General features: G+C 35.4%; 1 protein-coding gene across 1 annotated transcript in view; it reads left to right on the top strand.

Annotated features, from left to right (window-relative positions):
• PRTG (protogenin) overlaps positions 1-18,734 on the top strand; it is a 125,231-nt gene that overhangs the window by 49,875 nt on the left and 56,622 nt on the right. Inside the window, exons 3-8 of the mRNA XM_045555414.1 lie at positions 11,083-11,227; positions 12,165-12,298; positions 14,435-14,572; positions 14,800-14,958; positions 15,533-15,692; positions 16,724-16,971. Coding sequence (XP_045411370.1) covers positions 11,083-11,227; positions 12,165-12,298; positions 14,435-14,572; positions 14,800-14,958; positions 15,533-15,692; positions 16,724-16,971 — 984 coding nt within the window. The remainder of the gene's footprint in view (positions 1-11,082; positions 11,228-12,164; positions 12,299-14,434; positions 14,573-14,799; positions 14,959-15,532; positions 15,693-16,723; positions 16,972-18,734) is intronic.

Here is an 18,734-nt window from a genome sequence, read left to right as displayed (position 1 = left end):
GGCACGTGTTGTCAGAGTTGCCACAGATTCCAGCAGGATAATGTGTTCACTAGAAGTCAGGTAATAAACCACTTACAGAATAGCTATTGTATTCTTAATAGAACTGTACAAAGCAGTTGGCATCCAAGACATAGTGATTGCATCTGTCTTGTTGTTACATTATTTTTATTAAACAGATGAAACTTTTTCTGTTAAATGACTTAGGCAAAAGTGTGAATAGCTTCTTGCCTAGTCTTAAGGATATAATAAGTTTTCAACTTCTGTTTGAAACTTGTTCGTTGCTTGGTTTTTACCTACTGGTACCTTGACGCTGTGACTAAACGATGGGGCCAGATCTCTCAGTTTCACTTCATGTTCAGTCGCACGTCAGTCTTCACCTTGGAAGACTCGAAGTGAATCAGACCTGATGAGGAGAGGAGTTGCAACTGTGTTTTCATTAGTAAAGCCTGAAGTATACAAATGTGTGGTTGGTTTGAAAAACCAGTGCCACAGAAACAAAGTTTAAGTTAATACATATCAACCTCAGCGATGAACTCTGAAATTGTGGACAGTTGAGAGTTGGTGTTAGGAATCTCTCTGTATTCTTGATGAGCTACTTATAGATTTTCCCAAAGCTACCGATTGGTGACTGAGAGACAGTGGGAACAGCACAGAGGCACTGGAACGTGATGCTGCCCACGTTCCCCTGCCAGTTAGGATTCCTCAAGGCAGGGAATCCTGCAGTAGCAGCTGGTGTGGTCCTTTAGCAGCTGAGGCCTTGGGATCCCCCGGTTGAACTGCAGTGTTAGGACCACTGGTTTAAACACTGCATTAAGATTCTAACTTACTTCAGTATTTTCTGTTTAGTTAAAGAATATTTTTAGATGCAATTTAAAAAAGAAACTGATTTTTTTTTAACATTAACTTATAGTCTGTGAACTTATTTTTAAATTGTTGGATGGCATGTAATTTCAGACTGTGTATTCATTATTTTTAATTGGTTTTAAAATCATATGTTAAGTATTTTATTCATTACAACTCTTTAGAAGCATGAATGGCATATTAGTTTAATATTTATTAAATAAGTTTAGTATGCAAACTAATATTGGCGTTTTAGTTTAATTAGTCATACATTTCCAGCGTAGAATGATATGTATGTTGCTTTCTGATCAAATAAAACTTTGGAGAACATATTCATCTTGACATCTTTAATCTTTTTTTTCTAACTATAAATCATAGAGACAAATGATTAAGTAGACAGGTGAAGAGGAGGAAGTGGCAAATAAAATAGGCACTTACATTTATTGTGTTTGCGAGGTGGTTTTTCAGGACAGCGCATGTTTCTCAAGACCTTGTTTCTTGCCTGTTTTATAGAGCTCTGGCCTCTTAACAACACTGCTTTAATGACTTCTTGTGGGGCTCTTAGTTTTTGTTAGCACTGACTGTGGAGGAAAAAAAGAGGTCAGGTTTCACAAGGAGGCTGTAGACTTGTAAAGTCATACCTAACTGGCAGAAACAAAGTCTATATTAGGAAGTAAGCCGGGATTTGCATATGGACCTGAGGTGCTTTGCCATTGAAATAACTAAAAGATATTTTGATAATGCTGAAAATAGTTTTCAAACTAAAGTTTTAGAGGGCTCTAACGTTTATTATAAAGGACATACTCATTTACTCACTTTAATGCCCCTCTTAGAAAGAATCAAACAGAAAAACAAGTACTTGCTGGGAAACAGAGCTTAGGGACTACCATGAGATAGGTATTTCATATTTGTATGCTTTTCTAAAATTTCTAAGTTTTGATAGAAAATTTCATGTAATTTATTTTTTTAATTGAAAAGTGGTTTTTTTTTTCAGAAGCTCTTTTTCTGGTGATTTTCATTCAGGTTTAGGGCACTGGTTAGGGAAAGCCTCAAGCATCCATTGATCATAGGTGTTGCCTTCCCAAAGAATGAGAAGGTAAAAGAACTAAAAAGGCAGATGTAAATTAAAGGTGAGGGATTTTATCAGGAAGTGGGATAACAGTAGAAAATTTATGCATACAAACTCTGCCTTCAATCCATGCCCCATAGAGGAATATATAATTTTTAAAAATATCACTAATTTTCTTAAATATTTTTGTAGGTAGAAAAAAATATAAGGTAAAAAAATAAAAACCATGATACATAATCCTACCACTAGCAATCTGACCTTAATTACTTATCTCTTTGTAATCCATCTCCCATTATTTCATCATTGAAGCAGTAGATTTTATCTTGTTCAAATAATTTATCTATGTACATTCAAAATTGGAAAATTACTCATGTTTCTCTGCATTTTAATGTACCTTTATGTAAAAGCTATGTAAATCTGGCTTAGTAAAAAAGAACAAGAAAATTTTATGTCTTAGAATATTTCTGCCTTTGTTGCTCAGGCTTTAAAGTTTATTTTTATTGTATAAGAATCACTTTGTTTGACTTTGAATCATTGTTCTGAAAGTAAAACCAGTGTATTCATAGCGAGACGTTCTGTTACTATTACTATTACCACCTCTTGCCGCGCTGCTAGGAGTCTATTAGGTGCCAAGCAGTGCCTGCGTATGTGCTCAGATTCTTGCCCTCTGTGTGTGTACACATGTGCATCTGTATGTATGATTTAATATGCTTACAATATGCTTAGGAAGTAGTATTAGACTCATTTTACTGAGGGATACTAAGTCTTGAGGTTGAGTAACTTCTTGAGGACACACAGCTCATTAGTGCAAAGCTGTGATTCTGACCCAGATCTATGGGTTTTAATATTCAGTATCTTTTACCCACGGGCTATGCTGCTGTACCACCTCCCCATAGGCACCTAAATTATGCCGGATTGTACTGGATTTGATTCCTGATTTTCTTTACACAGCTAAGGCCAAGATGTCTTTTCAAAAACATCCTGTACCTCAGGTTTCTAGTACCTTTATTTCTGTCATGAAGAAATGAGAATAAATTAAACCTGGAAAAACAGTAAACACTTTTTCCCAAGCTCAGTCTAGCACAGCCTTAGAAGTAAGAAACCCTTTTCTCTGCTAATCTTACATGTTATACATTGCTGTTATTTTAGCTTGCTATACTATAAAAACTCAAGGATGTCTTTCTGTAAATCTTAAGGACAACTTTGAATCTGAGCCATTAGTTAAAAAATCAAGATGAATAGATATTTGAAGTTGTTTCTGTTATTAATCCCTAGCCTAATTTTACAGTTTCTCAGTCTTTCTTAACATGTCCAGTTTCATCTCATTCTGACCAAATGAGAGTTTGGAATGGTTATGCAGCAGCCCGTCGGTCTCTCCTCCTGTGTTCTCTGTCAGGCACCATTGTATCCTCCAACGTTCCGGGTATACAGGCCAGAAACCTCAGAACTGTATGGGTCTTTCTCTTTATCTCCCTTGAACACCCCTTGGCCAAATCATGTTGTTCAGTGTACAATACCTCTTGTATGTGCCCTCCCTTCCTTTTCTGTTATCTCTGCCATCATTCAAACCCTTGGCAGATCTCTCTTCTACTGTTCTAATAACCTCTTAACTAGTCTCCCTACCTCTAAGCTCTCTCCCTTTAGGTACTTGGCTTTTTGATGATCAAAATGTATGTGGGGGCCAGGCACAGTGGCTCACGCCTGTAATCCCAGCGTTTTGGGAGGCTGAAGCAGGAGGATCACTTGAGGCCAGGAGTTCTGGACCAGCCTAGGAAACAAAGTGAGACTCTCATCTCTACAAAAAAGAAAAAACAAAAACCAAAAAAAAAACCATTAGCTGGATGTGGTGGTGTGTGCGTGTAGTCCCAGCTACTAGGAAAGCTTGAGGTGGGAGGATCACCTGAGCCCAGCAATTCAAAGCTGCAGTGAACTGTGATGATGCCACTGCATTTTAGCCCAGGGAACAGAGTGAGGCCCTGTCTCTCAAAAAAATCAAAGTATGTGGGCTTAGATTAACAATAAAGGAAAAGTTAATACTCTAATTAGGCAAACTGTTTTTAAAAATTAGATTTGTTTTTAAAAAATAATTGACATAAATAAATTTTAGACTGAGGTAGTTTAACTTAATTTACATACTTTCCTATCTTTAGCAGGTTCTTAGAAGTAGATATACTCTTGTTTGAGATGAGAGCCATAATTTCTAAACCCTAGTAAGCAGGAATTTTAAAGATGGTGTTCTGTTTTGGAAATTTAGGAATTTGACATATATTCTTACCCACCTAGAAAGTAAATGCACTTGAGCTTAGCCTAAGCAGAAGAATTTCCTTAGAAGTAGAACCCATAATTTTTATCTTTCACAAAAAGTTTGGGGATCTCAAAATTTTCTCATAAGGTAATTCGCATAGGGTGTCTGGAAATTGATTGCCTGGATTCAGATCTCAGCCTCACCACTTACTATTAATGCCTGTAAAACCTTGAGCAAGTTACATCATCTCCTTGTGTCTCAGCTTCCTTAATTGAAAACTGGGGCAATAATAGTTGTGAGCATTAAATAAACTGGAATATGTAGCATATTTAACAGAGTACCTGGCAATAAAATGTATATTAAAGTATTGTTATTTCTGTATTTATTTAATTGCTTGAAACCTCTGTTATACACTTTCATAATACAAGTTGAGTATCCCTCATGTGAAATGCTTGGGACCAAAAGTGTTTCAGATGTTTAAATTTTTTTTGGATTTTGGAATATTTGCATTACACTCATTAAGCATCTCAAATCCGAAAATTTGAAATCTGAAATGCTCTAATGAGCATTTCCTTTGAAGTTATGTCAGTACTCAAAAAATTTCAGATTTGGGGGCATTTTGGATTTTTGGATTTGAGATGCTGTACCTGTACTTTTCCTTCATAGCATTTATCACAGTTTAAAATTATATACTTGCATAGTGATTTAGTTAAATGCTTTTCTTCACCATTAGTCAAAGATTCTGAGAATAGAACCTCTTGTTAGTTTGTTCCTCATCGTATCCTTGCTACCTAGTATGACGAGGCACTAAATGAATTAATGAATTTAGAAGAGATTATGTTAGTCTAAAAGCTTCCTAAAAGTGATTAAAATACTTTTCTAGATTGGGGAGGCACTTAATCTGGCACATTATTTTATGAAGAATTGCATGATTCAGAGCCTGTCAAACTACAAGCTAAATGAATGATGTAAATGTAAAGACAATGAGATAGATATTAAGATGTGATTCATGGAAGTTACTTCCTTTGTGTCATGGTTGTACTATCTTTAATAGCAGAGACATTAATTGTTTTTATATGATTAATTAAGATTGTTTAATTACTATTGTATGCTTACTGTATAAACAGTTTGGTTTTGAGGTAATTGGTGCCAAACTACTTTTTTCCTGCAAAAACTAGGCAACAAATTTGTTTGTTAGGACCATACCCGGTCAAAAAGAGTTAAAATATATATATTTGGCATAAAGAAAGATATTTGTTCTTTTTGTTGTAGCAAAGATATATGCATTCCATTTTTCTAGTAATTAGGCTAAGCAGTTTAAACCGAATGTAAATTACTCTTTAAGGATTTAGGAGGGTTGCTAAGGCAATGCTTTTTGACAGTGTTTACAGTTGGAATCACATGTTTTTGTGAGATTATTCCTTTGTTGGTTTTAGAAGTAGTGGATTAACCTATAGAAGCCTTAGAATTAATAGGTGAAAGCTGCTTATGAGTCAAATGCAGCCGTATCAAAACACTGGAGTGTGTCTGGAGCGTGTTTTAGAAGGGGGAAAGGGGAGAATGAAAGCAGAGAGAGCAGGTTAGGTGCCACTAACGGTTCTGGTAAGAGATGTGGGCACAGGAACACAAGAGAAGAGATTCGACATACATTGAGGAGTTAAAATCAGTGGGAACATGTGATTGAATGAAGAGAATACAGGAGGAGTCAGTGGTGTCTAGCTCAGGTGAGTAACTGGATAGTGGTGCGACAAAACTGGGGCAGAGATACAGGCTGGGAGGAGAGGTGACGATTTCATTTTGGACATGATGAGTGTGAAGTGCCTTTTATAAATTCCAGGTGAAGATGTCCAGTAGGCAGTTGGAGCCATGAGTATGAAACTCTGAGGATGGTGACCTAAGCTGGGGAGGTATTTTGGGAGTTAGCGGCAACAGCTGGACGTGGTTGAAAACTGAAAGTGGATGTGATCACCAGAGGAGACTGTGGAGAGAGAAAAGAACAGAGTATCTCTGGGAGGAAGGGCTCAGAAGAGGAGGGAGAGACCCTGAAAAGGGAGACAGGAAGGGGAGGAGTCAGAAATAAGAGGAGAACAAGGAGTGTGTAGTGTCATAGACACTGTTTCAACAAGATACTGGGAAAAGAAGGCAGAGTAGATGTTTGAGTCAGAACAGAAGAAGGGGAAATAGCCAGGATAAACTTTAGAGAATTTTTGATCCAGTGGGGAGGAGAGAGAGTGGGTAGCTGCTGGATAGATACGTGATGAGACATAAGGGGTGGAAGGTGAGAGACAGAAGAGGCAGATATATCAAGTTCTCAGAGGTAAAGAGAGAGGATGGGGTTGGTATCCAAATGGAGGGATTACAAACGGAAAGAAGGAAACTTACTTTCGTTTTTGGCCTCTTTTTCTTCAGTCTCAGGGATACTGATGAGAGTCCTAAGCAGTATCTGGCTTGATATTTTCTGGGCAAAATTATTTTGCCAGTGGGTTAAATTTCCAAAAGATATCCCAAAGTTAGACAATTTAAATAATATTTTTAAGGATTTGAAAAAATGTATCTTTATACTTGCTTTCATACCTTACTGAAAACCAGAGTGGGATTAAGAAATACTCATTTATCTTTCATTCTCAGAATTTTGTGACTCCAAAGTTCTAGCCCATTTGGCCTAAAGTACAAAGTTAGTTCAATTTTTAGAATCAAAAATCCTAGGAATTTCATAGATTTATCCATCTGAGAAAAAAGGGGGACTGCTTAAAGAAAAGGTAGTGGTTCAGAGGCATAGTGTTTGATTGATTAGATGAGATTCAAAGCAAAAAGCAAAACTCCATTGCCTCAGTGGTTGGAAGAAAATTACTCACAGCAACAGAATTTTATAAATAGTTTTATACTATATAAAGGGACCTCAATATATTGGTTTGTTTAATCTTTATAAAATCTTTTTATAAATAGGAGGGACACATTTTTGTCTCTAGAAATAATACCAGTAAAATATTGGGCATCATTTGGAATTATACCCAAACAAAAATAACAAAAAATAATAAAAAGCATCATTTTCTTTTCATCCCAGGTCTTGGTATTTGTACCTAGAGAACTTCCTTCAATTCTAGTTACTGTGTTAAAGACCTAATATTAATAGAATTGGAGAAAGGACAGAAACTTTCAGTTCAACAAGTATTTTTTTAGTGCTAAGTCTGTTCTATTTACTGTCTTAAGGGATCGTACAAAGAACATGACCCACTGTTGCCTCTTAATGAACTCATAGTGTAGAAGGGACAAAGACTTGTGAATACGTGGTTGTAATACTACAAGATAAAAGTAGTGGTGAAGGTCTGCAGTGTACAGAGGTTACAGAGAAAAGGGTCAGGAACAAATTGCCAAAGGATAGGATAAATGAACTAGGCTTTAAAGAATGATAGGATTTTATCAGGTGGACAGAGGGACCTAGGATATTTGAGAGAGAAGGAAATGCTCATATAAAGCTCAGAGGTGGGCTGGGTGCAATGGCTCACACCTATAATCCTAGCATTCTAGGAGGCCAAGACGGGAGGATCCCTTGAGGTCAGTTTGAGACCAGCCTGAGCAAGAGTGAGACCCCGTCCCTACTAAAATAAATAGGAAAAAAAAAAAAAATTAGCTGAGCATGGTGGTGAGCGCCTGTGGTCCCAGCTACTCCAAAAGCTGAGGCAGGAGGATCGCTTGAGCCCAGGAGTTTGAGGTTGCTGTGAGCTAGGCTGACACCACAGCACTCTAGCCCAGGCAACAGAGCGAGATTCTGTCTCAAAAAAAAAAAAAAAAAGAAGAAAATTAAAAAAAATACATAAAGCTCAGAGATATGAAATAGCATGGTGTTTTCAGAAAATTATAAGTAGTTCAGTGTTAGTGAAACGTAATTGTATGAGGCTACAGAGTTTTACAGGGACTAATTAATTCATCAGCAACACAAATCAAATCCATGTTTTTGATGATCACTCTGGAGGGTAGTTGCTGGCAGTGGGGGACATATCAGCTAAGAGGCACCTGAAAGATTTCTGGGCAGGATATGATGATCAGGGTCTGAATTGAACAGAGGGCTGTTAGGGATGGAGAGATGTCAGATGTGAGACACATATATATGAGATAAAACATTTTGAATAGGATGCTTGATTCATTGTTAGGTAATGGAAAAAAGGAATGTTCAAATAGTCCTGGAGGAGCTTCTGCTTCATGAAGAAATGTTAAGCTAAATTAGGTGTTTCAGTCTGGAGAGGTAAAAGCTGGGAAAGAATAGGCAAAATTCCCATTTTGAAATCTGTAAATTGAATACAGACTGGATTATTAGTAACAACTGGAACTAATGGTCACCCCTCACACATGGAAAAGGTCAATATGGGATCAATAAGAGTACATAGTACTTCATAAAGCAAGCATTACACTTATGGAAATTTAGGTGCTAATTCCCTCCAAAATGAATGTATTCAACATAAGTTTAGTTCATTATAAAAAGACAGGCCTACCTTGTTATTGAAAAATCAGGTTGTTCTGAATGTGAAGATGATATTTTGAAGGTGAATAAAACCTCTATTTCCTAATTCTTTAGTAGATGAACAGCAGTTCATAGATTTGACCCAGAATTAAAATGTTTGTAGATAATCATCCTAGAAAGTGATTACAGAAGCAATTAAAAGAAAAACTATTGATTTTTAAAGTTTGAGGTTCTTGAATAGTGGTTCTCCAACATTTTAGTCTCACTCTTTATACTCTTACCTCTTGTATTATCCTGGAAAGAGCTGGAGCCCATTCTAGCAAGTGAAGTATCACAAAAATGGAAAAATAAGCACCACATGTACTCATCATCAAATTGATATTAACTGATCAACATTTATGGGCACATATAGTAGCAACATTCATCGGGTGTCGGGCAGGTGGAAGGAGGGAATGGGTATATTCACACTTAATGGGTGGGGTGCGCACAATCTGGGTGAACTTGAAGCTCTGACTTGGGTGGGACAAAGGCAACCTGAACATATGTACCCCCATAATATGTTGAAATTAAAAAAAAAACTTATTGAGGACCCCAAAAACTTTTATTTATGTAGCTTATATCTGTTGATACTGTTAGAAATGTAAATTGAGAAAAATATTCATTAATTTGTTTTCAAATGAAAACAATACATCCCATATTAATATGACTATATTTTAAAGGAAAAAAATTACTGAGAGGAATGGCATTGTTTTACTTTGTGCAAATCTCTTTAGCTAGCTTAATAGAGGATAGCTGGATTCTCACACGAATCTGGTCTGCATTGTCTGTTGCAATAGCACCCATTAGGCAGCTTCTGAAAAACACTGTACGCTCCAGAGAAAAGAGAGTGAAAAAGGCTGGTGATTATGAAAATGGTTTTCACTTTGAGGATCCACTGACAATAGCAGTTTGAGGACTGCTCTTCTCAAAGAAACAGGAATTTGTGTTACATATACAAATCAAGTATTACTTTACCCCCACTCCACCCTTTTTGAAAGTAGATCCTCCTAAGGATAATTTCACCATTGTTCACTGGTCTTGTCCTATACCTCTAAAGGCCTGTGATCTATCTACGGATATATGAAGTCAAGTCCAAGGAAGAATTTGTTAGTCTTCTATGACCTTTTACTAAAACTTTTCCATTCTAGTGATGCATAAGTTCATCTAGCTCTATTCTCTCTGTTTTTCTTCATAATTGGTCATTATTGATAAACTATAGAGGCATGTTTTTTGAACTGGAGTCTGAGGAGGGAGAGTAAGACTATAATTGGGGTCCCTTCTTTGTATCTTAGAAGACTTATTTATAGAGGGAAGGGAAACCACAGTATTACCTGGAGTCCACACTCCTTCAAAATGCAAAACCATGGACACTGAAGACCACTTCCTGGAGGCCTCCCTAGAGTGGTAAAGAACTATCTCTAGAAAATATCAACGCTTCAAGATTTATCTCTGCTTTGAAAATCCATGAGCCTGAAAATAGTCTCTTGAGTTTCTTTACCTTTTATTCATCAGATACACCATTTGTCTTCTGTCTCTCCTTTCTCATTCTGCTCCATCAATACCAGCTTCATCCGATTCCAAACACAGAGTGATGTGTCTGTGTCCAATGAGAACCAAGTCTTTGTGTTCTTTAAGATATCTCCACAATCTCTCCATTTTCACTGCTGCCACCCGGTTCTGTCCTTCCTATTTAAACAAGCTTAGGATTTTTTTACTTGGGACTGCTTTTATCAATCCATCCTGTGTAACACTGCCTGATTAGTTTTTCCAAGACTCTATGTTATCATAACACTCCTTTGCTAAAAAGTCTTCAGTGATGCCTTAATTTATACCGTGATACAAATCTGCTTTACCGCTACCCTTCCTTCTGCTTTCCCATGAACCCTTCATCTGAAATATTCTGTAATACTCCTGGCTATTTCCCCACAATTCTGTGAACACAGCTGCACATTTCTTAGCTTTGTGCTATCTTCATGTTATCCTTTTCACCTGGAATGTCCTGTTTTTCCCCTATCATCTAAATCTAATGGATTCTTCAAAAGCCAATTTTGTCTTTATTTATTTATCTCTCCTCTGATATATAGTAGTATTAAAAGTTTGTACCACACAGTTTTGTATGTAATTATTAATATATGCCATTATTAATTATTTTTATTTTAGTTAAATTAATTTTTTCTCTACAAATTGCAGTTTCTTGAGAACCTATTTAGAATTTAATTCCGTAAAAGACCAGACTTCTTAAGTTAGGCCACATTACCTGTTGGTTTTTCCAAAAATTTTCACTAAAGTTATGTTTGTGCTAGTTAAGTTAGGTTGGTCTTATATCTGAGCAGGAGTTCAAGTCTAATACATAATACCCAGCAGCACAATGTTATTTCTAAGTGTAGCTGTCATGTATTCATTCTGAATTTGTCAAACTTTATCTTATAGCTATTTCTGCATTTGAAGTTCAGCCAGTTTCCATTGAAGTCCAAGAAGGTGGAGTTGCTAGATTTGCATGCAAAATTTCATCAAACCCTCCTGCTGTCATAACATGGGAATTCAATCGGACGACTCTACCTATAACTATGGACAGGTAAATGTAGATTTTTGTCTTTGGAGGTGATACAAAGGTAATGAAGATTTCATGTGAGACTGTGTAGGGAGAAAAACTAGTCTCTTAAGACATTTCAAACTTAGCCAAAGAATTAGATTGTCAGTCTCTGGGGCATGGTTCCTGGTTCACATCAGAATTTAAATAGATTATCCTACTGCTTTGTCCCTTTCCTCAACCATCTGTTCTGACTATGGGGCCATATGAGTATCTGGATGGCAGCCCAAGGTTTTAGGAAACCAAATTATACCTTCACTGCTGGGAAGAGCAGTACAGATGTAAGGGTCTCCTGTGTATGCCCTGGTAGCTGCCCACCCCTATCTGTGTCTTCTACTTTGCAGCCACCTCTTCACCACACATGGATGTACACACACGTGCACATACCTGATGCTCTGACAGTGGTTGATATAGGGATCAAGAACTTGGTAGCAGCAAATCCAAAAAGTGTGATTCCTGCCCTGCTCCTGAGTAGGCAGAAATCATTTGCTAAAATGATGGAGCACTAAGATGGAAGAAGTTATTGAAGGAAGTGCATTATTTTTTTAAAAAAACAAAACATGTCTAGGTATATATTGGAGAATACATAGATAGTAATAGATTAAAAAATCAGGGATTTGAAAAAAAATCATAGTAAGCTCTGGAACACCAGTTAGCTAAATGTAAGCTAGAATGTCTGATGAGGCTCTCTGTGTAAAATCAGACTGATAGATTTTACAAACCATATCATGCAGAATTATTTATGTTTTAGAGAGCTTTAGTGACCCAAATGAAAACAATCGAATTGAGCTAATATTTTAAGAGGGTGGTATTGCTCCTAACACTATAAAAAGGTTGAGTATATTAATTCCTGCCATAGATTATGTTAAATAAAATATAAATTCTACTACAAAAAGTTTAATTACCTTTATTTGCATAACAGGATAACTGCCCTACCAACAGGAGTGTTGCAGATCTATGATGTTGGCCAGAGGGATGCTGGGAATTACCGTTGTGTTGCTGCTACGGTAGCCCACCGACGTAAAAGTGTGGAGGCCTCTCTAACTGTGATTCCAGGTACCACACAGAGTGGCTTTACATTTCTATGACTTTTTTATTGGCCCAGCTATTACTTTTTCTCCTCTTGCTGTAGTTGTGTGCCATCAATAGAAGTTAAATTTCATTTAAATTATTGTAATCTATTTGTAAAATGGTCATTTTTATTTATTAAGCAACTCTTCTTTCAGAGGCTAACTTATTTTCTGTTATGTTATGTCATTGCCTTTAAGAAAGACTGAATATTTATGTTAAAAATACAGCCGTCTCTTGGTATCCCTGACCCCCTTGGATACCAAACTCCACAGATCTCAAGTCCCTTATATAAAATGATGTAGTATTTGTATATAACCTACATACATCCTCCCATATGCTTTAAATCATTTAGACTATTTTTAATACCTAATACAATGTAAATGCTGTGTAAATAGTTGTTATACTGTATTGTGTCTAAAATTTGTATTTTTATTGTTATTTTTTTTTTCAAATATTTTCGATCTGCAGTTGGTTGAATCCACAGATTTGGAACCCATAGATACTGAGGGCTGACTACATTTCAGTTTTGTTTTTAAAAGTATAAAATACAGGCCTCATGTGGTGGCTCACGCCTGTAGTCCTAGCACTCTGGGAGGCCGAGGTGGGAGGATAGCTTGAAGTTGGGAGTCCGAGACCAGCCTGGGCAAGGGCGAGATCCCATCTCTACTAAAAATAGAAAAAATTAGCCAAGCGTGGTGGTGCATGCCTGTAGTCCCAGCTATTTGGGAGGCTAAGGCAGGAAGATCACTTGAGCCCAGGAGTTTGAGATTGTGGTGAGCTGTAGTCATGCCACTGTACTCTAGCTGGGGTGACAGAGCAAGACTCTGTTTCAAAAAAAAAAAAGTATAAAATACAGAAAATACAAAAAAGATTATGACAATCATCTGTTTCCACCAGCATTGTCCATTGTCAATAAAGATAGATTTGTTTCCAGTCATGTATTCTTTTGTTTGTTGTTTAAAGAAATGTCATAATTTGCATGCTTGTTATAAAAAGTAATGTTTATGAAAATAAAAAATACACAATTTTTATGTTAATATGAAAAAGTATAAAAAATGTTTTAAAAACATCATTCCCAATTCCAATATGCAGAAATTATCATTGTTAACATTCAGTGAACATAATTGTATATATCTTACCATACATCAAATATAGCTGGAAGGGAAACTAGAAAGATAAATATGAAAAAAACAAATACATTTTTATTAAAATGGAATTATACATAGATGCTATTTTTTATTTGACATCAATTAAATTTAAATTTACTTGACTGTAGCAGAAGAAAACCTGAACTAAAGTCATTGTTGAACTTCATATGAATGCTTAGTCTTCACAAGAGACATTACTTTCTGAAAGATCCTTTAAGGTTTAAAAAAAAAAAAGAAATTTTGAAAAACATTAAGAGTCTGAAGTTTTATGTTTAATGCTATGCTTTAATTTTAGGTAGTATCTGTTAGCTTCTTGGTATGAAAGATAAAGACAAAAGCATTCTCACATTTCTTCCCTTTTTTCTTAATAAGATTAGAGGAAGTATTAAATGAATGTTTTGAACCTCAATTAAAAGTGAATAACATGAAAGTAACCTAAATGTTTATCAGTTGATGAATGGATAAATGTGTCTTATCTATATAATTAAGAATTATTCAATTCTTACTGTTCAATAAAAATGAAGAACTGATACATGCTACAACATATATATACATTGAAAACATTATCCTAAGTGAAAAGAAGCCAGTCACAAAAGACCATATAATATATGGTTCTATTTACGTGAGATGTCTAGAATAGACAAATCCAGAGAGACAGAAGGTAAATTAGTGGTTACCAGGCTATGGAGAGAAGAGATTGAGAATTGACTGCTAATAGATATGGGGTTTCTTTGGGGGGTGATGGAAATATTCTAAAATTCATTTGGTAATAGTTACACAATTCTGAAAATTCTAAAAACAATTGTATTATACACCTCAGTTGAGTGAATTGCATGGCATGTGAGTTATATCTCAATAAAGTTTAAAAAAAGAAAAATGTACATTATAACTTCAGCATAGATGGTTTAATTCATTCCATTTATTATATCTTATTTATAATTTATTTTTATATTGTGTTCTTTCCTCCCTAAAGCTAAGGAATCTAAATCTTTCCACACTCCAACCATAATAGCAGGTCCACAGAACATAACAACGTCTATTCATCAAACTGTTGTTTTGGAATGCATGGCCACAGGAAATCCCAAACCAATCATTTCTTGGAGCCGTCTTGGTAAGTCTTCTCAGGAAAAAAGTCTTTTCTTATTCTAATTCTAATGAAACTGATAACACATTGGACAATTGAATGACTTTTAACTCTTTGGCATTTCAACGTGTAGAGAAAGTTTTAATGTGGAGAATTTTATGTTTGTCATGATTGATTGCTTGGAGAGTAGTCTTTTGACATAATTCCAGATTATGTATTATATTGTTTTAACTGAAGTATTCTCTTTGAAATAGATCACAAATCCATTGATGTCTTTAATACTCGGGTACTTGGAAATGGTAATCTCATGGTATCTGATGTCAGACTGCAACATGCTGGAGTATATGTTTGTCGGGCCACTACTCCTGGCACACGCAACTTTACAGTTGCCATGGCAACTTTAACTGTATTAGGTATGTTTCTTTTCATCCTGCAATCAGTAGAATCTTACATTTTAACATTTGCAGTTTTGTCTCATTTACAAGTTACCTTTCCTAAGCTTTGTAGCGTTGATATGAAGGTTGATATGAAATATTGTAGTCCAATGATGCATTTTAAGAGAAAATTAAATATGTATTTTAAAATATAACCATAGGGTCATTCTTCTAAAGTCACCATCCTGTTTATGTGCATACTGTTATGTTCCTTCTTTTTTAAGCTTCTGTTTTTTTCTCCATACCCACCCAAAAAGCCATATACCCATTTGCCAATCTAAAATTTTAATCTATTGTCTATATGTATTCACAAGTGGCCTTATATTTGGCTTGGTTAAGATGATCTTATCTTGATAGGGAAAACATGTGGCTGTAGTGGACACTAACTGAGCAATGCAGAAAAGTCATCTGGATAGATACGCGGGGACTTAGAAGCTCAGAATGTCAAACATCTTCAGGAATGGGAGTTGTTTCCTTTGCTGTACTCTTCCTTGACTCTATATGTCATTCCTGTTGGTACCATCAAAATATTTTCTTTTTTCTTTTAAAATAGCTCCTCCTTCCTTTGTTGAATGGCCAGAAAGTTTAACGAGGCCTCGAGCTGGCACTGCCCGATTTGTGTGTCAGGCAGAAGGAATCCCCTCACCTAAAATGTCATGGTTGAAAAATGGAAGGAAGATACATTCAAATGGTAGAATTAAAATGTACAACAGGTAGGCTGTGTCACTTTGCTACTATTTTATATAAGATATGATGGCTTTAGTAATTTTTATGTTAAATGGTTATAATAATATCGAATATCTTGACAGTTTAAACTAAAATAAATAAGAAATTAACTTAAGATTTATAACATTAGCATGCCATAGATCCTCTTGTATTTTATACATGGTAATGGTAGATTATAATAAAATGAATGTTGGACAGTTCCCAAGATCTGGATACTAGTCCTGTTAAGCCACTAGTTAAGTTACAATAAGCAAGTGTATTAATTATTTGGGGTCTCAGTTCCTTCTTCCATGAAATGGGGAACATAGAAGAAAGTAATTAATTCTCTAAGAATTCCTTCACAGTTCAAACTTAATGATTTTAAGAATTCATTTTTATTAGCTGGGCACAGTGGCTCATTCCTGTAATCCCAGCACCTTAAGAGCTGAGGCAGGAGGATTAGTTGAGGCCAGGAGTTCAAGACCAGCCTGGGCAACACAATGAGACCCTGTCTTTACAAAAAAATAAAGTAATAGCCAGGCATGGTGGTATGCACCTGTACTTGTAGCTACTCAAGAAGCTGAGGCAGGAGGATTGTTGGTGCCCAGGAGTTCAAGGCTGCAGTGAGCTATGATCATGCTACTGGATTCAAGCCTGGTGACAGACCAAGACCATGTCTCAAAAAAAAAAAAATTTTTTTTAAAGTGAAGTCTTTTATTTTTATCATTAGTATAAATATGAATTCTTGTAACATTCTCACTGGTGTTAAACAAAACTTTAAAATGTTTTGCTGACCTGAATTTTATGTATTGATTGTAATAGTACATAAATTAGATTCTATTACAGAGTAATATAATTTCTTAATAAAAGCTCAATTTTTAAAAAGAAATCAATATAGATTATTTTTCAGTAGAACAGATTGCAGTTTTTTGTTTTAAGTAACTTTTGTCATTTAAAATGAGAGTGCATTTAGCAGTAGCTAAACATTTTTATATCATTTGTAGAATTTTTCATAGAAATAATTTTTTTCTTTCCTTAGTAAATTGGTAATTAACCAGATTATTCCTGAAGATGATGCTATTTATCAATGCATGGCTGAGAATAGCCAAGGAACTATTTTATCTAGAGCCAGACTGACCGTAGTAATGTCAGAAGACAGACCCAGTGCTCCCTATAATGTACATGCTGAAACCATGTCAAGTTCAGCCATACTTTTAGCTTGGGAGAGGCCACTGTATAATTCGGACAAAGTCATCGCTTATTCTGTGCACTACATGAAAGCAGAAGGTAAGCAATTTGAGGAATGTTTATTTTTAAGTGCTGCTTGTTATTAAGGATTTGTTTTCAGTATGAATGATGTCTTAACATAATCCACACAATATTTTAAAAATTCTATGGTATTATCTCCTTAATAAAATTTTCTACACCTGCATATCTGTTTTTTTCCTGAATTTCATATTACTATATACTTGCTATATGTAAGTATAGTTTTAAGATTTTTCTGTTTAGAAACAAGTACCAGCTAATGCAAAGCATCTCTGCCTGCTAAAAATTACAAAGTGGTGTACTTAGGAATTTCGTTCCAGCCAAGATATAAATTCCCTAACTGAGACTTAATAAACCAATTTAAGTATGGAGTTACATAGGAACAGCAGTGTGACTGTTTAGTAAAATAATAAACTATGGACACTATAGTATGTTGTTTTTAAGGGGAAAAGTAAACATGACCAAATCCCCCATATACTTGATTTTGTATATTTTGAATATTTTCTGAAGTCATGTAAGACTCTCTCAAAATTAAACAGGACACTCTTTATTAGTATTTCCTTTATTATATAAAAGTAGAAATCAAATCTGTCTTAAAATTTTATTCAGAATTATTGGTTCCATATTTGGGATCTTGTTTATCCCTATATTTTACTTTTGGCAAAAATCTTAGAGGAAAAAGAAAAACTACTTACAAATCCTAGAGATTTCTCTATTCATTTTTCATAGAAACCACAGTAGAGGTTTACAAATTTTAAGTCTATACACAAACAGCCTAGCCTTTATGTAATATACGTTAAAAATAAATTTAAAACAAAGAATAGTGATATAATAAAATTGTCTGTAGAAACAGGTGGTTTGTTGTTGCTGTTGTTTGTTTTTTGTACTTTGAAGTAGTGTTTTGAAAAGGAATATTTTGAATGTAAATCAGGGGTCATGGTAGCAAGAAGAATGAAAGTCTGATAACTGAGCATGTTGGAGTATGTTAATTCCCTTTTTAGTGATTTATGAAAGTAAAAGGAATACTTGTTTTGGTGGAGACCACTCTTGTTCGCTATTATGGTTGTTTCATTAGAACCTCCGCATGCAGCTCAGTGGTCTATTCAGGGACAGAACAAGGCTTTTTAATTCGAACTCAAGGACCTTGTTTGGTAGGTCAGAAATCTACTATGCAGCTCCTAATTAACAAGCCATTAGCCAGTCTGTTGTGAAATGCCTGTAATCTTGTCTAATTAAAATGCTATCAAGTTAATTCAGAAATGTGGGAAAACTTAATACTGGAATTTGCCTTCTGTTTTGTTTATAAATCCAGTGTGGGGAGAAGAGATTCCGTCCTTAGAGAGTTTTGATTAAGTTGACGTGTGTTTGCTGTGAATTGTTAGCAACGCTCAGTAGCCGCCAATGCTCTTGTTCTGCTTTACAGGTTTGCTCTGTGGGGATTAAATGCCACAAAGACAAATCCCCTTCTATACCTTGCCATGCATATTTTATTAAGAATTGCTGAGAATTTTTTTTCTCTTTAAAAAAAAAATTAAAACTCACGGTGGGACAAAGCATTTTGAGGCACATTTTGTGCCTCCCAGGTCTTTTGCTTTCAGTGTAAATAAAAGAACAACTTGTGTCAATCAAACTTAATAGAATCTCTAGGGGCAAAATGAGATCTTTTGCAGAACAACTTTTGGTCCGGTTTGTTTTTGTAAAGAGAAGAGCCATTATATTCCCTACTGTCTCTCCATTTGTGTTTAAAAGAAAGAAAGAAACCGTGGAGTTTAAAGAAGTAAAAT

The sequence above is a fragment of the Lemur catta genome, chromosome 1, assembly GCF_020740605.2.
Source record: "Lemur catta isolate mLemCat1 chromosome 1, mLemCat1.pri, whole genome shotgun sequence".
In the NCBI taxonomy this organism is placed as follows: domain Eukaryota; kingdom Metazoa; phylum Chordata; class Mammalia; order Primates; family Lemuridae; genus Lemur; species Lemur catta.
This window is presented reverse-complemented; position numbering and strand designations above follow the sequence as displayed.